The sequence below is a fragment of the Triticum aestivum genome, chromosome 3A (genome assembly GCF_018294505.1).
Source record: "Triticum aestivum cultivar Chinese Spring chromosome 3A, IWGSC CS RefSeq v2.1, whole genome shotgun sequence".
Lineage (NCBI taxonomy): Eukaryota > Viridiplantae > Streptophyta > Magnoliopsida > Poales > Poaceae > Triticum > Triticum aestivum.
In genome coordinates this window covers 454,412,793-454,428,126 of record NC_057800.1, presented here as the reverse complement: position 1 = coordinate 454,428,126, position 15,334 = coordinate 454,412,793, and the positions used below count along the sequence as shown (strand labels likewise).

Here is a 15,334-nt window from a genome sequence, read left to right as displayed (position 1 = left end):
ATTGGATGTGAGTTTTCATGAACTATTATTGTTGACATTACCCTTGAGGTAAAACGTTGGGAGGCAAAACTATAAGCCCCTATCTTTCTCTGTGTCCGATTAAAACTCCATACCCATAAGTATTGCGTGAGTGTCAACAATTGTGAAAGACTATATGATAGTTGAGTATGTGGACTTGCTGAAAAGCTCTTATATATTGACTCTTTCCTATGTTATGATAAATTGCAATTGCTCCAATGACTGAGATTATAGTTTGTTAGTTTTCAATGAAGTTTACGATTCCTACTTGAAATTGTGATTGAATTATTACTCTAGCATAAGAAATCATATGACAAGAATTATGTAAGTTGTTGTTCTAAGAATGATCATGATGCCCTCATGTCTGTATTTTACTTTTATCGACACCTCTATCTCCAAACATGTGGACATATTTTTCGATTTCGGCTTTCGCTTGAGGACAAGCGAGGTCTAAGCTTGGGGGAGTTGATACGTCCATTTTGCATCATGCTTTTATATCGATATTTATTGCATTATGGGATGTTATTACACATTATGTCACAATACTTATGCCTATTCTCTCTTATTTTACAAGGTTTACATAAAGAGGGAGAATGCCAGCAGCTGGGATTCTGGGCTGGAAAAGGAGCAAATATTAGAGGCCTATTCCGCACAGCTCCAAAAGTCCTAAAACGTCACGGAAGACGTTTTCAGAATATATAAAAAATACTGAGCGCAAGAAGTTGACCAGGGGGGCCACACCCTGCCTACGAGGGTGGGGGCGCACCCTATCCCCCTGGGCACGCCCCCTACCTCGTGGGCCCCCTGGTGGCCCTCCGATGGTCATCTTCTGCTATATGGAGTCTTTGGATGAGAAAAAAATCATAAGTTATCTCCTCGGACGAAACTCCTCCGCCATGAGGCGGAACCTTGGCGGATCCAATCTAGGGCTCCGGCAGAGCTGTTCTGCCGGGGAAACTTCTCCGGGAGGGGGAAATCATCGCCATCGTCATCACCAACGCTCCTCTCATCAGGAGAGGGCAATCTCCATCAACATCTTCACTAGCACCATCTCCTCTCAAAACCCTAGTTCATCTCTTGTATCCAATTCTTGTCTCCAAGTCCGGGATTGGTACTAGTAGGTTGCTAGTAGTGTTAATTACTCCTTGTAGTTGATTCTAGTTGGTTTATTTGGTGGAAGATCATATGTTCAGATCCTATATGCATATTAATACCCCTCTGATTATGAACATGAATATGCTTTGTGAGTAGTTACGTTTGTTGCTGAGGACATGGGAGAAGTCTTGCTATTAGTAGTCATGTGAATTTGGTATTCGTTCGATATTTTGATGAGATGTATGTTGTCTCTCCTCTAGTGGTGTTATGTGAACGTCGACTACATAACACTTCACCATTATTTGGGCCTAGAGGAAGGCATTGGGAAGTAATAAGTAGATGATGGGTTGCTAGAGTGAGAGAAGCTTAAACCCTAGTTTATGCGTTGCTTCGTAAGGGGCTGATTTGGATCCATATGTTTCATGCTATGGTTAGGTTTACCTTAATACTTTTGTTGTAGTTGTGGATGCTTGCAATAGAGGTTAATCATAACTGGGATGCTTGTCCAAGTAAGGACAGTACCCAAGCACCTGTCCACCCACATACCAAATTATCAAAGGACCGAACGTGAATCATATGAACGTGATGAAAACTAGCTTGGTGATATTCCCATGTGTCCTCGAGAGCACTTTTCTCTATATAAGAGTTTGTCCAGGCTTGTCATTTGCTACAAAAAGGATTGGGCCATCTTGCTGCACTTTATTTACTTTTGTTACTTGTTGCTCGTTACAGATTATCCTATCACAAAACTATCTGTTACTACTTATTTCAGTACTTGCAGAGAATACCTTGCTGGAAACCGCTTATCATTTCCTTCTGCTCCTCGTTGGGTTCGACACTCTTACTTATCGAAAGGACTATGATAGATCCCCTATACTTGTGGGTCATCAGTCATCACCGAAAAGTATCCCAATTATTGTCACATTGGGGTTTACGGATCATAACATGTAATAGGTGAATATGACTTGCAAGATCGGATCTAGAACATAGATATAATGGTGAAAACATAAATAGTTTGGATCTGAAATCATGGCACTCGAGCCCTAGTGACAAACATTAAGCATAGCAAAGGCATAACAACATCATCTCAAAACATAGTGGATACTAGGGATCAAGCCCTAACAAAACTAACTCGATTACATAATGAATCTCATCCAACTCCTCCTCGACCAGCGTGCCTATAAAGGAATTACTCACCCCCGGTGGGGAGCATCATGGAATTGGTGATGAAGGATGGCTGGTGATGACGAAGACCGAAGGTTCCCCTCTCCGGAGCCCCAAACGGGCTCCAGATCTTGCCTCCCGATGAAGAACGGGAGGTGGCGGCGGCTCCAGATCATGAAATGCGATGAAACTTCATCTCCTATTTTTTCTCTCAGAAAATAGGTATTTATGGAGTTGGAATTAGGGTCTGCGGGCCACGAGGTGGGCACAACCCACCAGGGTGCGCCAGAGGGGGGCGCCCTGGTGTCTTGTGCCCAGCCAGCCCCCCCCCCCTCCGGTGGTTCTTGGTGCCAGTTTTTTTAATATATTCTAAAATAATTCTCCAAAAAGTTTTGTTCCAATCCGAGAACTTTTATTTCTGCACAAAAACAACACCAAGATAGTTCTACTGAAAACAGCGTCACTCCGGGTTAGTTCATTCAAATCATGCAAATTAGAGTCCAAAACAAGAGAAAAGGCATTAGGAAAAGTAGATACGACAGAGACGTATCAATCTCCTCACCGAGGATGTGCCAATATCTTTTTGTAAAAGATGGCATGAAGACCATCCAGCTCCGGGGCCTTGAGATCCCCGACACTGTGGACAACATTCTTCACATCATCAGTTGTCTAAGTAGTCAACTGTGCGCCATTCATATGGTCCTTTACACGTCTTTGGACTTCCTCCAGGACAACCAGATGTGTACCATGAACCTTAGAGGAAAACATGTCATTAAAAATAAGATTGAATCATTGGATTAATACTACCCACCAGCCTTGATTATTTTTAGGCGGGTTGTTCTATTCCTCTTCCTTCTGTTCTAGCAAACAGGTCAAAAAATTGGGTGTTGTCATCACCATTATGGAACCAATTTACGTGGGATCGTTGCATGTGTTGGATTTCTTCAAGCTCAAGTAAGTAGTCAATAGGTTGTGCCAATTCTTTTGTTTTTACCTTGGATTCAACATTCATTGCACCACTCATCACCTTGTCGAGTTCCTTCTAGGCTCTATGTAATCTCTTCTTGTGTTTCTTCGGTACTCACTAACCCCGTTCATGGAATTCAACATGCATGTATGACAGTTTTGAGATCACTCCTCCATCAGCACGAACATATGCGTCGGCCCATGCCTGATGTACTCGATCCCCGAATCCATATTCTTCCAGCCAATGGACTTCAAATTTTTTTTGGGCCGGTGCACCGGTACTTGCCAAATTGTGGTGCTTTGTACAAATCAATAAAGGCCTCTGATCAGACTGACTGAACTCCAGGTTGACGATCCCGATGTTTGGGAACATCTGAGTCCATCTCAAGTCACAACAACTTCTCTCCACCCCTCGTCCGCAAGGGGACGAACTCGTTCATCGTGCTCACCGCCTGGTCCATCTGGAAGCACCAGAATGCCGCTGTGTTTGATAATGCCCGGCCTTCGAACGACGAACGACGATCTAGCTCGCACAATCAAAGGCGAAGCTCGCCTGTGGGCACGTGCTGGAGCAACTAGGCTAGCATCCATCCTTCTTGTAACCTGAACGCACATGTACTGAGGCTGAGCACCCTCTTCTCTCTGCTCACGATGCACTCTACGGGACGACTTCGGTGTATGCCCCTTAGAGCTGCACCCTATACACCCCCCCGCCCCTATCAACGAAATAATAAGCAACAATGCGTATTCACCATAACAACAACAAAAACAAAACCTTTAGTCTCAAACAAGTGGGGTAGGTTAGAGGTGAAACCCATAAGATCTCGCGACCAACTCATGGTTCTGGCACATGGATAGCAAACTTCCACGCGCCATGTTCATGGCTAGTTCTTTGGTGATACACCAGTCCTTCAGATTTCCCTTAACGGACTCCTCCCATGTCTAGTTCGGTCGAACATGTGTATGTTTCATCTCCTTTGATTCCCTGATTTCTTGTCGAAGTTCATGTTGTATTCCTTGTCTTTCTCTTTTCAACCGGAGTGTTTTCAAGTTCTTTTTTTGTTGCCTTTCGTGTCCTTTTCCAAGTTTTTCAATCTCTCAAGATTCTTTGGTGTCACCCCTTTGTCAAGAAGCAACTTATAGCTAAACCTCTTCCTCTTTCTTTTCCGAATCTCGTGACGAGATTCTTGTAAGTTGAGGAGCTTACTTTTATTTGCTTCAAGGTTTTAATAAGTTCAGCTGATAGTCAACTAGACCACCTGGCCCAAAATCCCGACTACACGACTGAAATCTACTCCCTCCTTTAGATATTTCAATATGAATTACAATACAAACTGAAATGAGTGAACAAACTCACTAAAACATGTGATGCAATTTTTTTGGAACATCTTACGTTTACAAATGGGTGAAGTAACTGATTACTACTTGTATATATACATACATATTGAACTCAGTTCCAACAAAACAATGGTCATTGAACTCAGCCACTGGGCCAAAAGCTACATTGACGACATTATTCGCGTGGGGATCTGCTCGAAGCCGATGGCATCTCATGCGACAGGAGCAAGGTGCAGCAGATGTTCGCACCGGATGAAGCTCAAGAAATTCTTCAAATACCGGTCGGGGGGCCGGGGGTGCAGGATTACCAAGCTTGGAACTATAAATGGTATCTTTTCGGTCTGCTCGGCTTACCATCTACGCATGAGCCAGAAGCGGGTGAGATCCGGACGGCCGGAGTCCTCATCCTTGGTGGCGGATCATCGGTCATGGCTGAGCCTTTGGGATACCGTTGCGCCAGGCAAAGTTAAAATTCATATGTGGCGGTTGATTCGAAATGGGCTAGCTGTGGGAGCAGAACTGTTAAGGAGGAAGATCAACCAGGGTGTTTTCTGCAGTGCTTGCGGCAGGGAAGAAACAAACTATCATCGATTCTGGGGCTGCTATCACTCGACCAAATTCTGGAAGATAATGCAGTCGGAGTTGGGAGTACCGGTGGCGATCCCGCAGGAGTCAGTTTGCTCCCAGAGTGCATTGTCGAGATGGTTACTGTCGTGGTTCGCGGAAGCTACGGATGACGGGCGGGCTGTCATGGTACAGGGGGCGTACGCGCTCTGGCTTGCGAGGAATAATGCATGCGACGGGCAGCGGATTGAGGAGGCGGAGGCGATAGCGAAAAGAGTCGTCCAACTGATGGCCGAGTGGCAATCTATACACGGCCGCAGCAGCAAGCAGGACAGGCCGGCGGTGAAGGAAAAATGGAGGCCAACTGAGGTGGGGTGGGTGAAAGTCAACGTCGACGGTGCCACATCGAGGGGAGGGGCGACAGCGGAGGAGCCGGGATGGTATTTAGAAACCATGATGGTGCTTTTTTGGGAGGAGTTTGCAATGTACTCCCACTAGGGAGTGACCCAGCGAGGATGGAGCTCCTCGCTTGCAGAAGGGCCGCCCAGGTCGCTGAGGTGTTGAACATTGCCAACCTACATATCGAAATGGATTGTAAGGAAATCGTATGCAAACTTCAATGCACGGAGAAGGATTTTTCACCGCTGGAACCTATTGTGAAGGAGGTCAAGCAAATGCTGGCCTTGAAGGATCTAACATATAAAGCCTGCTAGGCTACCCGACAACCTGAGGCCTCTGCGCGCGCGAAGCTCATTGGCCGTGCGATCTTTTTACTGTAGCAGTGTTTTGGCTGCTGGCAGCAGCCCCGCCGTTAGTTTTTTCCACTTCCGGCTAGCAGTCCACCCCGATGACCATTGGGCCCGGGTGTATGTGGGGTTGCTTGTTTGAGAAGGTGGGTATCTGAGGTCCCGTCGCTCCAGAAAACGAACACGGTGAAAATCCTAGCCTACAGAGAGCCTCATCTCATCCCCAATCCCCTGCCTCCTCTTCTCCCTCAATCCCTATCCTCTCCTTCTCCCAAATCCGCCGCCTCCTCTTCTCCTCCCCAATCCGCCGCCTCCTCTTTTCCTCCGCAATCCGTGAGCCCTCACCACCAAGAAGCCACGGGTGCGCCGCCGCTGGAAGAAAAAAAGAAGAGGAGGTGGCACGGGGACCAGCAGCGGCGACGGCCTGGGAGCCACCCTGGAGCAGGTGGAGATGCGGGGCGGCGATGAAGGCGTGTGAGAAGATGGCCTGAGCGTCCTCGTCAAGGGCAGTTTTGGCTACCTCCTCCCGCCTCGGCTTGTTTTTCTCTCCTCCACCGTTGCTACTTCCTCGCTGCTCTCCAATGAGTGTCTCTGTCTCCTCTTATCATTGCCATTTTCTGATTGTATTGAAATTAATTCAAAAGAAAATCAGTTTGTTTGCTGCCAGTTAGTTTGATCTATTCATGTTTTCTTGTTCCCCATAGGATTGGGTTTGTCCGCTTGGTGGAGCAGGCAGGGAGCAAGTAGGCAAATATGGGAGAAGGAGAATGACCCTGACGAGATGGCTGCCATAGGGTCGTGACCTTCTTTAGCATGCACATCGGCACCGTCCCCGCGTCCGCAGCAGGGGGACGACAATGGCTGCAAGTGACGGCACAGGAGCCCATCTTAGTCGAGCACCCTCCCAGGTTCGTGTTTCTCCCTATAGTTCTCTTAATTTTCTTGCACACATTTTTTTAGGTTTGCATATATTCTTGCATATGTGCATTTTTTTAGTTTTGCCTCACTGCACAAGCCTTGACTGGGCCATGTCCTTTATGAACCTCCATAGGGAACCCCCACAGTTATTTTGTTCTTTTGATTTAATTGAGTTCAGTAAATTAGCAAAGGGTCTTTTGATTTTGTTGAGTTTAGTATATTAGTAAAGGATCTTTTGATTTCGTTGGCCATATAGGATTTTACTACTGTTATGGCAAAAGAAGGCTAAAGCTGGGAAAGACAACAATGTCAGGAGCCGGCCGAGGTAAAGAGACCTAAGTTGACAAGCAGGGTTGTGCAATTATTTTTCTCTGCTATTCATTGAGCATATCAGGAGATTGATAGACAGTGTGAGAACTGGTACATAAAATAATTTCTTCCGAATCACATAGTGGTTCCTAACATTTAGCATTTCTAAAATTTGCCATTTTTAGCTAGATCCAAAATGCAGAGAGGCAAGGTTTATTTTCCTGGAGGTCCTATATTGCAGCTGGTGCTATTTTGTTATGTCAAATTGTGTATTTTTCCAGCTTCCCTTCCTCATGTATGAGGTGAGTACTAATTTCACTTCCTTTCCCCGCCTATGATTAATCCTCTTTGTAACCCCAATAGGGTTCTTATTTATTGTCTATATGTATTTACAATATTTGATTACGACCCAAATGAGGATAAAGCGATTTTAATATATTTTGTGGGTGTGTGCAGCTTGTCTATGGTGGGATGGGGATTCGGAGGATAAATGTTATGGCAGTAAGGAGGTCAAGCGCGAGACGTCACATGTCAAGGGGATTTACTATTTAGTCTCTTCTAATCAGGTGAAGAGATACTGCTGGTTTAAACGGAATCCATACTTTAACATGATTTCTCCCAATTCAACAAAGTCAGGTACTACTCATGTTCTTTCATGGTATGGCTTATGTGACTACGAAGTATAATACTTTCTGTTATTTCTTTGATCCCCCAATACAGGTACTACTCATGTTCTTTCATGGTATGGCTTATGTGACTATGAAGTATAATACTTTCTGTTATTTCTTTTATCCCCCAATACTGTTAGCTTTCTAGATAAATTCAAAATTCACTGACCTGGAGATCTCTCACTTAATTTGCAGCTATGGAGCTACTCGAGGCAGCAGAACATTATCCCACACGGAGATGGGGATGGCCATGCCCGTGCTGATGCCGTCGGCCGTCGGTGAGAGCATCATCGTCAACAACGGCTCCAGCGACCTCTCCAGGAGCTTCTCCATGAGCTCCTCGGGTGACACCAACTCCAACATCATGTTCTTCACGCCCGGAAGCAAAAAAGCGAAGGTGCTCATCGACAGCGACGATGGCATGGTCACCAGCCTCAGCAAAATCGAATCCCAAGTAGGACAAGCTTCACATGTATACACTTCACATCCATCCGCACTCTGCTCCCCGTCAATTGTTTAATGCTACAGTTCTAACCTTGGACCAAATTCAGTTTGGCATGTCAACCACGTCTTTAGACATGTCCGGCATGGACGACTATCTGCAGCTGCAGCAATACTTCATCGCCTACACAGTCTGCACCAAGCGTGGCTGCGCCACTCACCCACGAAGCATCACTGAGAGGATTAGTTAATTTCCTACAACATTTTTGGTGTTTGTCTTGGTGCGACATGTTTGTACTGAATATTTTTCTTTCTTATGCTGTTTAGGAAAGAAGAGCAAGGAATAGCAAGAGGCTAAGGAGGCTGCAAGACCTCGTGCCCAATATGGACAAGGTAACTAAATCAGTTGAATTGATGCACACTGTCAATTCTGTCACCATAAAGTTGGGTGCCATCTGGCATCTGCAGAGTATCAAAGCTTCTTCTAGATCAAAGAAAGCTAATCCAGAATCAACCATAGTCAGTGCAAGAAGGTTATACAGGGCAGATGATATTTCATCAGAGAGGTTTGTCACTTTGCCTTATTTGTCCAGGGCCTACTATTCACTTCATTATTGTTGATCCACATCATTACTGTCATACTATTATGATTCCCAATAACCTTTTGGTTTGTGCATTTGGTATTTAATATTTCTTTGTTGTTTGATCCAGGTATACTACAGTGAAAATATAATAAGTGTGCCAGTTTGTGATGGTTGAGGGGAAATGTGAGGTTATAGCAAAGAATGACATTCCAAATTCAAATCTTCCGGTAGTGGTTGAGCATGCCTTTTACTGTGAACATTTATATGATCCTGATGCTGGAGCTCTTAAGCAGGTTAGTTATTGCCAACATTCATCTTTTGATTTCTCCAGTTTTGCATTTATTTTGTGAGAAACTGCTTCAGGTAGTTGACTGAGCATGTCTTTTCTTTTAACCAGCTACCGACAAATGTTAAGCTCATGACCTTGACAAGGAAGGCGCATGCTGCAAAAAAGAATGAAGGCAAGTAGATTTGTGACGATGGGCAAGCTGGTTCAGACAAACAGAACGCAACACCAGAGAACTGTCTTGCAACCCTTGATATTTTTGCTGGCTGTGGAGGTTTGTCTGAAGGGTAGTAGCTATCTGGTAATTATATTTCCATCTGCATGTTTATTATTAGATGCTTGCTGGTAGATAGAACAAACTTGACCTCCACATACTTTCTGATCATTTGACAGTACTGGCGCACCATGTACAAATTGGGCAATTGGATATGAAGAACCTGCCAGGAAAGCATTTGGTGAAAATCATCCAGAGGCAGTGGCATTAGTGGAGAACTGCAATGTGATTCTAAAGTATGCAACCCCCCTTTTTCTCCTTTGGACGTACTCAACCTATTGTTACTGTATCTCCCAACTCATTTGTGACTCGGGTTTGTTTCTTGAAGTATTCTCAAATCTGCATCTCCTCTCTTCAGGTTGTGGTCAGGGAGGCAAAGCGAAGGGCAACCTCCGGAGTGTCGCGGAAGAGTGGTGTGAGTAGAGGGTGTCGCGGAAGAGTGTCACGCAAATAAGTGGGTGGGGGAAGGAAGCAGAGCAGGCAATGCCCCTATTTATATTTGGCGTTGGCATGTCCAGATCGATGGGCCAAAGCTCATTGTGAGCTCCTCCTCCTTCACTCGATTTCTTCTTCCATGCATGCACAGCTTTGTCTATATTTCTGTGGTATAATATGTTCTGAAACAGTGTGCTATTATTGAACTATGTTACTCTGTTTCTTTTCTAAAGTAGGAAGTGATGAATCGAACAAGGAGGAAGGGTAACACGATGACGTGTTTGGTCTTCAGCCATTTCTTTACTAAGAAACCCAGGTTAGGATTGTCTAAATGTCCAGAAGCTCAATCTTACTACTAAATGTAGTTATTCGCTTCATTAGTGGAATGGCTATCTTCTATCGTCAGATCTATGATACAAGACTAAGTTTTTCTATGATTTGTATTAGTGTGATCCATACATTAAATGGTGAAGGATTACTACTACTATATCAGTTTAGGTCTAATCTAGAGTTTAGACTTCCATTTTTTGCGGGGATCTAGAGTTTAGGCTTGACTAATCTTTATAGCAGTTTGTTCATGTGAAAATTATGACTGATACAAACTAGATGTTATTATATAATATCGGGACAAGATACTAACCTACCATTATGCAAAAAAGAAAAACATAATACTGATCTGCCGCTAACAAACGATGTCACAACTTAGACAATCTCTGAGGTCGAATTTCTGTTTTCCAACAATGGGTTTTTCATTTCTATCCTACTACTTATAGCTGGATTAATGCATTTATCTCTCTCTATCTCCGTTTCTGTTGTTACTTACTGCCCTTTTAAGTTTTCTATTCCCAGTTGGTTTCATTTTTTATTTGCTAACATCCACAAAAATGAATATCCACTTTATTTTTTTATTCCCGGAGTGCCGAAGGTGGAGCGGCGACGAGAGCTGGCCATTTGTTAACAGTCGCAGACACGCGTGTACCCTGCTCGCTGGCCGTTGCAAACTGAACGGCTATATGCATTAAATGGCCATACACAAAGCTAGCTTGCACAGTAATCGGAGGAGTTGAACTAGGTTGAGCTGCTGCTTCATATGGCCTGGAACGCCAGGCCGTCTTCTGTGTTGTCGTAGCAGGCACCACGGGACCGTCTTGGCCTTCTTCCGTGTCACCATCGAGAGCTAGCAGAAAATGTGTGTCGAGAGGCACATGAATACACCCGTGGATTGTTTTTCAGCGTGCTCAGTTTTAAAAAACGAGTTATGCAGTTCTTTTTTAATACAGAGAAAAAATGATAATTTTGCAAGTACTACAGTATTAAGATCACTGTTTTTAATACTGTAATTTAAACCACAGTTTTTAGTGGTAGCCAAACAGCTCACTGAAATTAAAACTGTGTTAATCTCAAAAACTGTGTTATTCTCAAAATACATAGAAAGTACTTTGCTATCAAACAGGGCTACAAGTGCAGATTTCCTTGAAGATAGTATATTTTATAATTGTATTGCCAACGTACTTCCATAGTTTTATCACCACAAAATAATTCTAGCTGCTTCCATAGTAAGGTAACAATAATTTGTGTTATAGCAGAATATAGATGTAGTGTGCTTGTCTCAATATAATTTAGAGTTTAGAAATGAACTAAAATCTGTGAGCAGGAAGTAATAGGCTTATTTTCCAGTTAGAAAAATATATGTACTGTAGCATCATGTATTCAGGTAATCCCTTGTATTTTTTCACCAGGTTCATGTTTTATATATTGTCCATACACCCACGTAAACTAAAGTTTGTAGTGTCAGCACTAAACAGGGGCACAACTTAGTATGGGTAGAAAAATAAGAGCTTGTGAAAAGAATAGTATCTCTATTACAGGATAAGAATGACTCTTTGGTTTTATGCTGATGTGTGAAAGCACCCCATTATCATGCAAATAGTACCAGGTTTAGAGCCTTGATTATGGCGGCTATAAACCCAAAACAATCCATCTTATTATTTAGTATACAAAGCGCGTTCTGGTGGGAATGACTCTAATTAGAATTCTAGCTGTCGGCATATATCTGATTGGTCCTGGATTGAAAATCTCAATTGTCAGGACTTGCTTGTATGCATTCCTAAATAGTGTAAAACTGAAGCTTGCTGCTCGTGAGGTGTCAGCCATAAACATGTATTATGGCTATTGTTTATACGGTGAAGTGCCTAAAAAATAGAGTTACAGTAGGGTTTTTACCCTACTGTGTTTGCTAAAAAAAGTGCCTAAAATTCAGTGACCATAGCTTTCCACTTTAGCTCATAAACTGAATGGCAAAATAGAGTTTGCCCATTTCATATCTATGTTGTCTTATTAGGAAAATAGAGTTTGTTTTATAGCTGATGCTTAATATGTTTCATCGACTGGTATGCTCTAACTTTAGCTCATAAACTAGATGGCAAATGCTAATTCTGATGGAGCTTTTGCCACTTATTGTTTTATGATTGTCTAGACAGCTGATGGCATGCTTCTTTTTGTGAATTGTCAATTCTTTTGTACAGGGTCCCTCGGCTACTTATGTTTTGCCAGACAATGAGAAGATGTAGATAGCATGTATGGTTTTTACATTGCTTTGCGCAGGTTGAGATGCATTACATGATGTTTTCCTTTTACATTTATGAATATTATAGAGTCCTTTCTTTTTCCACAAGGGGCAATAGTTGTGCCATTTGATTCGAAGGACAAAGAGTTGATCACAAATGGATAGCATTCAGGATATATACACAAAAGAGTATAGAACCAAATTATATGATGTAGTTGACTATTATTTCTATTAACTTCTCCTGTACACAATGTTCACGAGTTCATGTATTAACTACATTTTATTGTGTCACTTGTGTTTACTCTTTTTTTAATGCAAGTTTACAGCTACTCGGAATTCCTAATTGTAGACTCAACTATCTTGACCTACCGATGATCTAATTTGTGGCATTATTACCTTAATAAAATATTTGCATTTAATTTTCTTTTTATATAGGGGTATAAGTTCTTACCAAATGTACTCAAATATACTGTTACTGAAAAATGCAAATATTTTCAACACGAACATGGTTTTAAATAGGTCTTTGCGCCATTTGGCGCAACTGGTCATCTAGTAGTTGGAAAGTATCATGGGTTAGGCGTGACGCTAATAAAGTTGCTCACTTATTAGCTACGGAAACAGTGTTAAATGAATTATGTAAGGTGTGGCGGCATGTGCCTTCAGATTTCATTTTGCAGACTGTTTCAGACGAGATCCCTTCGTGAATGGTTAAATAAAAGTGTGGGTTGAGTTTAAAAAAAAAAAGCTTAGCGGGCCGTGGACGCGAGGGATAATCACCAATGTATTTCTGCTGCTGGGTTCAACTTTGCAGAATCGGCCACAGGCCAATGTGGTTTTCGCGGGCACGCCGACCATTATCATCCTAGACGCGGATCCGGCTTGCCTGCAGCACGGAGTTTTTTTCTCAACAAAAAAAAAAATGCAGCACGGAGTTGATGTTTATCCATTACTCGGCGAAACGCACACGCTCTCTGCAGTACGGAGCCTCGAGCGTCCAGGTGCGCGCCGCAGCGGACACGAGTCCGATCTAGACGCCCGCGCAGATATATCCGAGCCATGTGTCACGCGGACACCACCCGCGTCACACCACGTCCCCATGCCACGCGCCGATACCGCGCCGCTGGCGCTCGCCGCAGCTCAGCTATTTAAACGCCGGCCCGCTGCCGCCGGACCACACCGGAGCCGAGCAGGAAGAGCACGTCGAGTCAGCCAGCAGCGAGCATATATACATACGCGTGCGAAGTGCAGTGAAGGCAGGCAGGATGTCGGGGGCACAGGGAGCGCACCCGGTCGGGGAGACGACGCCGACGACGTACGGGTCGGTGGGCGGCGGGGAGAACCGCACGCGCACGGACCTGCGGTCGCGGGAGGACCAGGGCAACATCCAGATCGATAAGGTGCAGGACAAGGTGGAGGACGCCGCGTCGCGCAAGGTCGACGACAGCGCCTTCGCCGCCAGGAAGGAACCGGGCCAGGCCGGCGACGCCGGGGCGACCGGCACCGGCGCGTGATCTGGGTTCTCTGTGGCACCCTGCCGCGCGCGGGTGCGTTGTGTTGTGTAGCGAGTTGTGTTCTGTAAAAGAGTCTCTGCGTGCGAGCTCACAATAATAAGAACTGCTTCTCAGTTTGCTTAGCAAGACCATTAATTTTCTGTTCGTGCAAACACTCTGCTATCTTTTTAGATTAGATAGGCTGCAAATGTTCAGATCAACCCGGGCGAGACCGATAGATTCCTGTGGAAATGGGATAGATTCCTGTGGAAATGGAATGCAGCCGGGACGCACTATGCTAGCTAGTAAGGGCCGCTACGGAAGTGCTAGGCACCAATGAATTCTAGAAATGTAGAGGAGGTGCGGTTTTGTCTACAGAGGAGTAGGTCTCGAAGAACGTGAGCGGCGATCCCATTGAGATGCCGAGAGTGGCCGGACTTGCCCATCGCTCCGAGGAGGCGAGGAGCGGGGACAATGCTAAGCGGAGAGGAGCGAGGCGGCAGGTTGGGAAGTGAATGTGGCGATGTTTCAAGAGTGGTACATGCGGCAGTATATAGTACATGGCACCTAGTCCACACGGAGTAAGAGCATCTCCAGCCACGTCGATTATGCGTTTCCAGGAGACCAATTATGCGTTTCCAAGAGCCCAATTTTTATCAATTGGGCCCGAAATTAGCGCCGTCGGACCCAGGCCAAACTGGAGCTTGGAGGAATTGTTGCTCGAGGGAATTGTTTTTGGTGTGAAAAAACGGCGGGTCCGGAGTCAGCGACCCTGCACATTGTTGTCCTCATTGCTCAGTTTTCTGCGGGAAATCAATGCCAAAGTTGCCGGCGGTTAGTCTTTTATTGATTTCTCACAGAAGGTGCAATGTGGCGACACGCATTCTCCCGTCACGCGTACATACGTTTACCGTTCCGGGCTGTTATAAAAGCCGCCTTCTCCTTCATCGATGGACACACTTGCCCCGCAGCCTCTCTTTCTTGCCGCCGACGCTCTCTCTTCCCCTCTTTCCCCGTTTAGCCACCGCGTGCATGCCCCGCAGATGGGAGCGGTTCCTCGACGATGGAGCGGCAGCCAAAGGCTTTGGCCGCCACACCTACACGAATGAAAAGCCAATCTTCTCCATGAAGCGAACTACCTGGTGCCGCATGACATGCGCGTGCCGGGGCGGTGGAGGCTCAGTGTCGGGGGCGTCCCAATCCCCCCGCAACCCGACATCGATCACCCCGCCTACTTCCACATCGAGATCGAGCGTGTTCGGACTCTCTGACGGAGAAGGAGCGGGACCTTTCGGAGTACGCCGTCAACGACCATGCAATTTGAGCGACGTACTTTCAACGCCGACAGGAGGAGCGGCTTGCCTCCACCAACAACGTGTCAGTGGTAAGGGGGCGCAACAACAACGACGACCGCCGTTTGTGGTGGGGCGCCTCCGGCCGCACGCTTCACGCCGTCCTCGAGTACCTCGAGG

At 45.2% G+C, this 15,334-nt stretch overlaps 1 protein-coding gene and 1 long non-coding RNA gene across 26 annotated transcripts; both read left to right on the top strand.

The window, feature by feature from the left end:
• The first annotated feature begins 6,054 nt into the window (after positions 1-6,054).
• LOC123061626 (uncharacterized) lies at positions 6,055-12,663 on the top strand. Of its 25 annotated transcripts, none has more exons than XR_006429187.1 (14): positions 6,055-6,478; positions 6,596-6,799; positions 7,066-7,134; positions 7,304-7,420; positions 7,575-7,776; positions 7,982-8,240; positions 8,338-8,473; positions 8,555-8,793; positions 8,939-9,104; positions 9,209-9,398; positions 9,491-9,607; positions 9,730-9,910; positions 10,043-10,122; positions 12,332-12,663. It is a non-coding gene; the product is annotated as an uncharacterized lncRNA (long non-coding RNA). The 25 variants fall into 25 exon arrangements; XR_006429185.1 differs by lacking the exon at positions 12,332-12,663 and having other exon boundaries at positions 7,575-7,684; positions 7,755-7,860; positions 10,040-10,293; XR_006429183.1 differs by lacking the exon at positions 12,332-12,663 and adding an exon at positions 7,839-7,882 and having other exon boundaries at positions 6,056-6,478; positions 7,575-7,684; positions 10,040-10,293.
• Positions 12,664-13,541: 878 nt separating this feature from the next.
• On the top strand, positions 13,542-14,009 carry LOC100682462 (uncharacterized). The gene has a single exon (XM_044484805.1). The coding sequence runs from the start codon at positions 13,635-13,637 to the stop codon at positions 13,881-13,883; it is 249 nt and encodes an 82-aa protein (XP_044340740.1). The 5' UTR covers positions 13,542-13,634; the 3' UTR covers positions 13,884-14,009.
• The last annotated feature ends 1,325 nt before the right edge of the window (positions 14,010-15,334 follow it).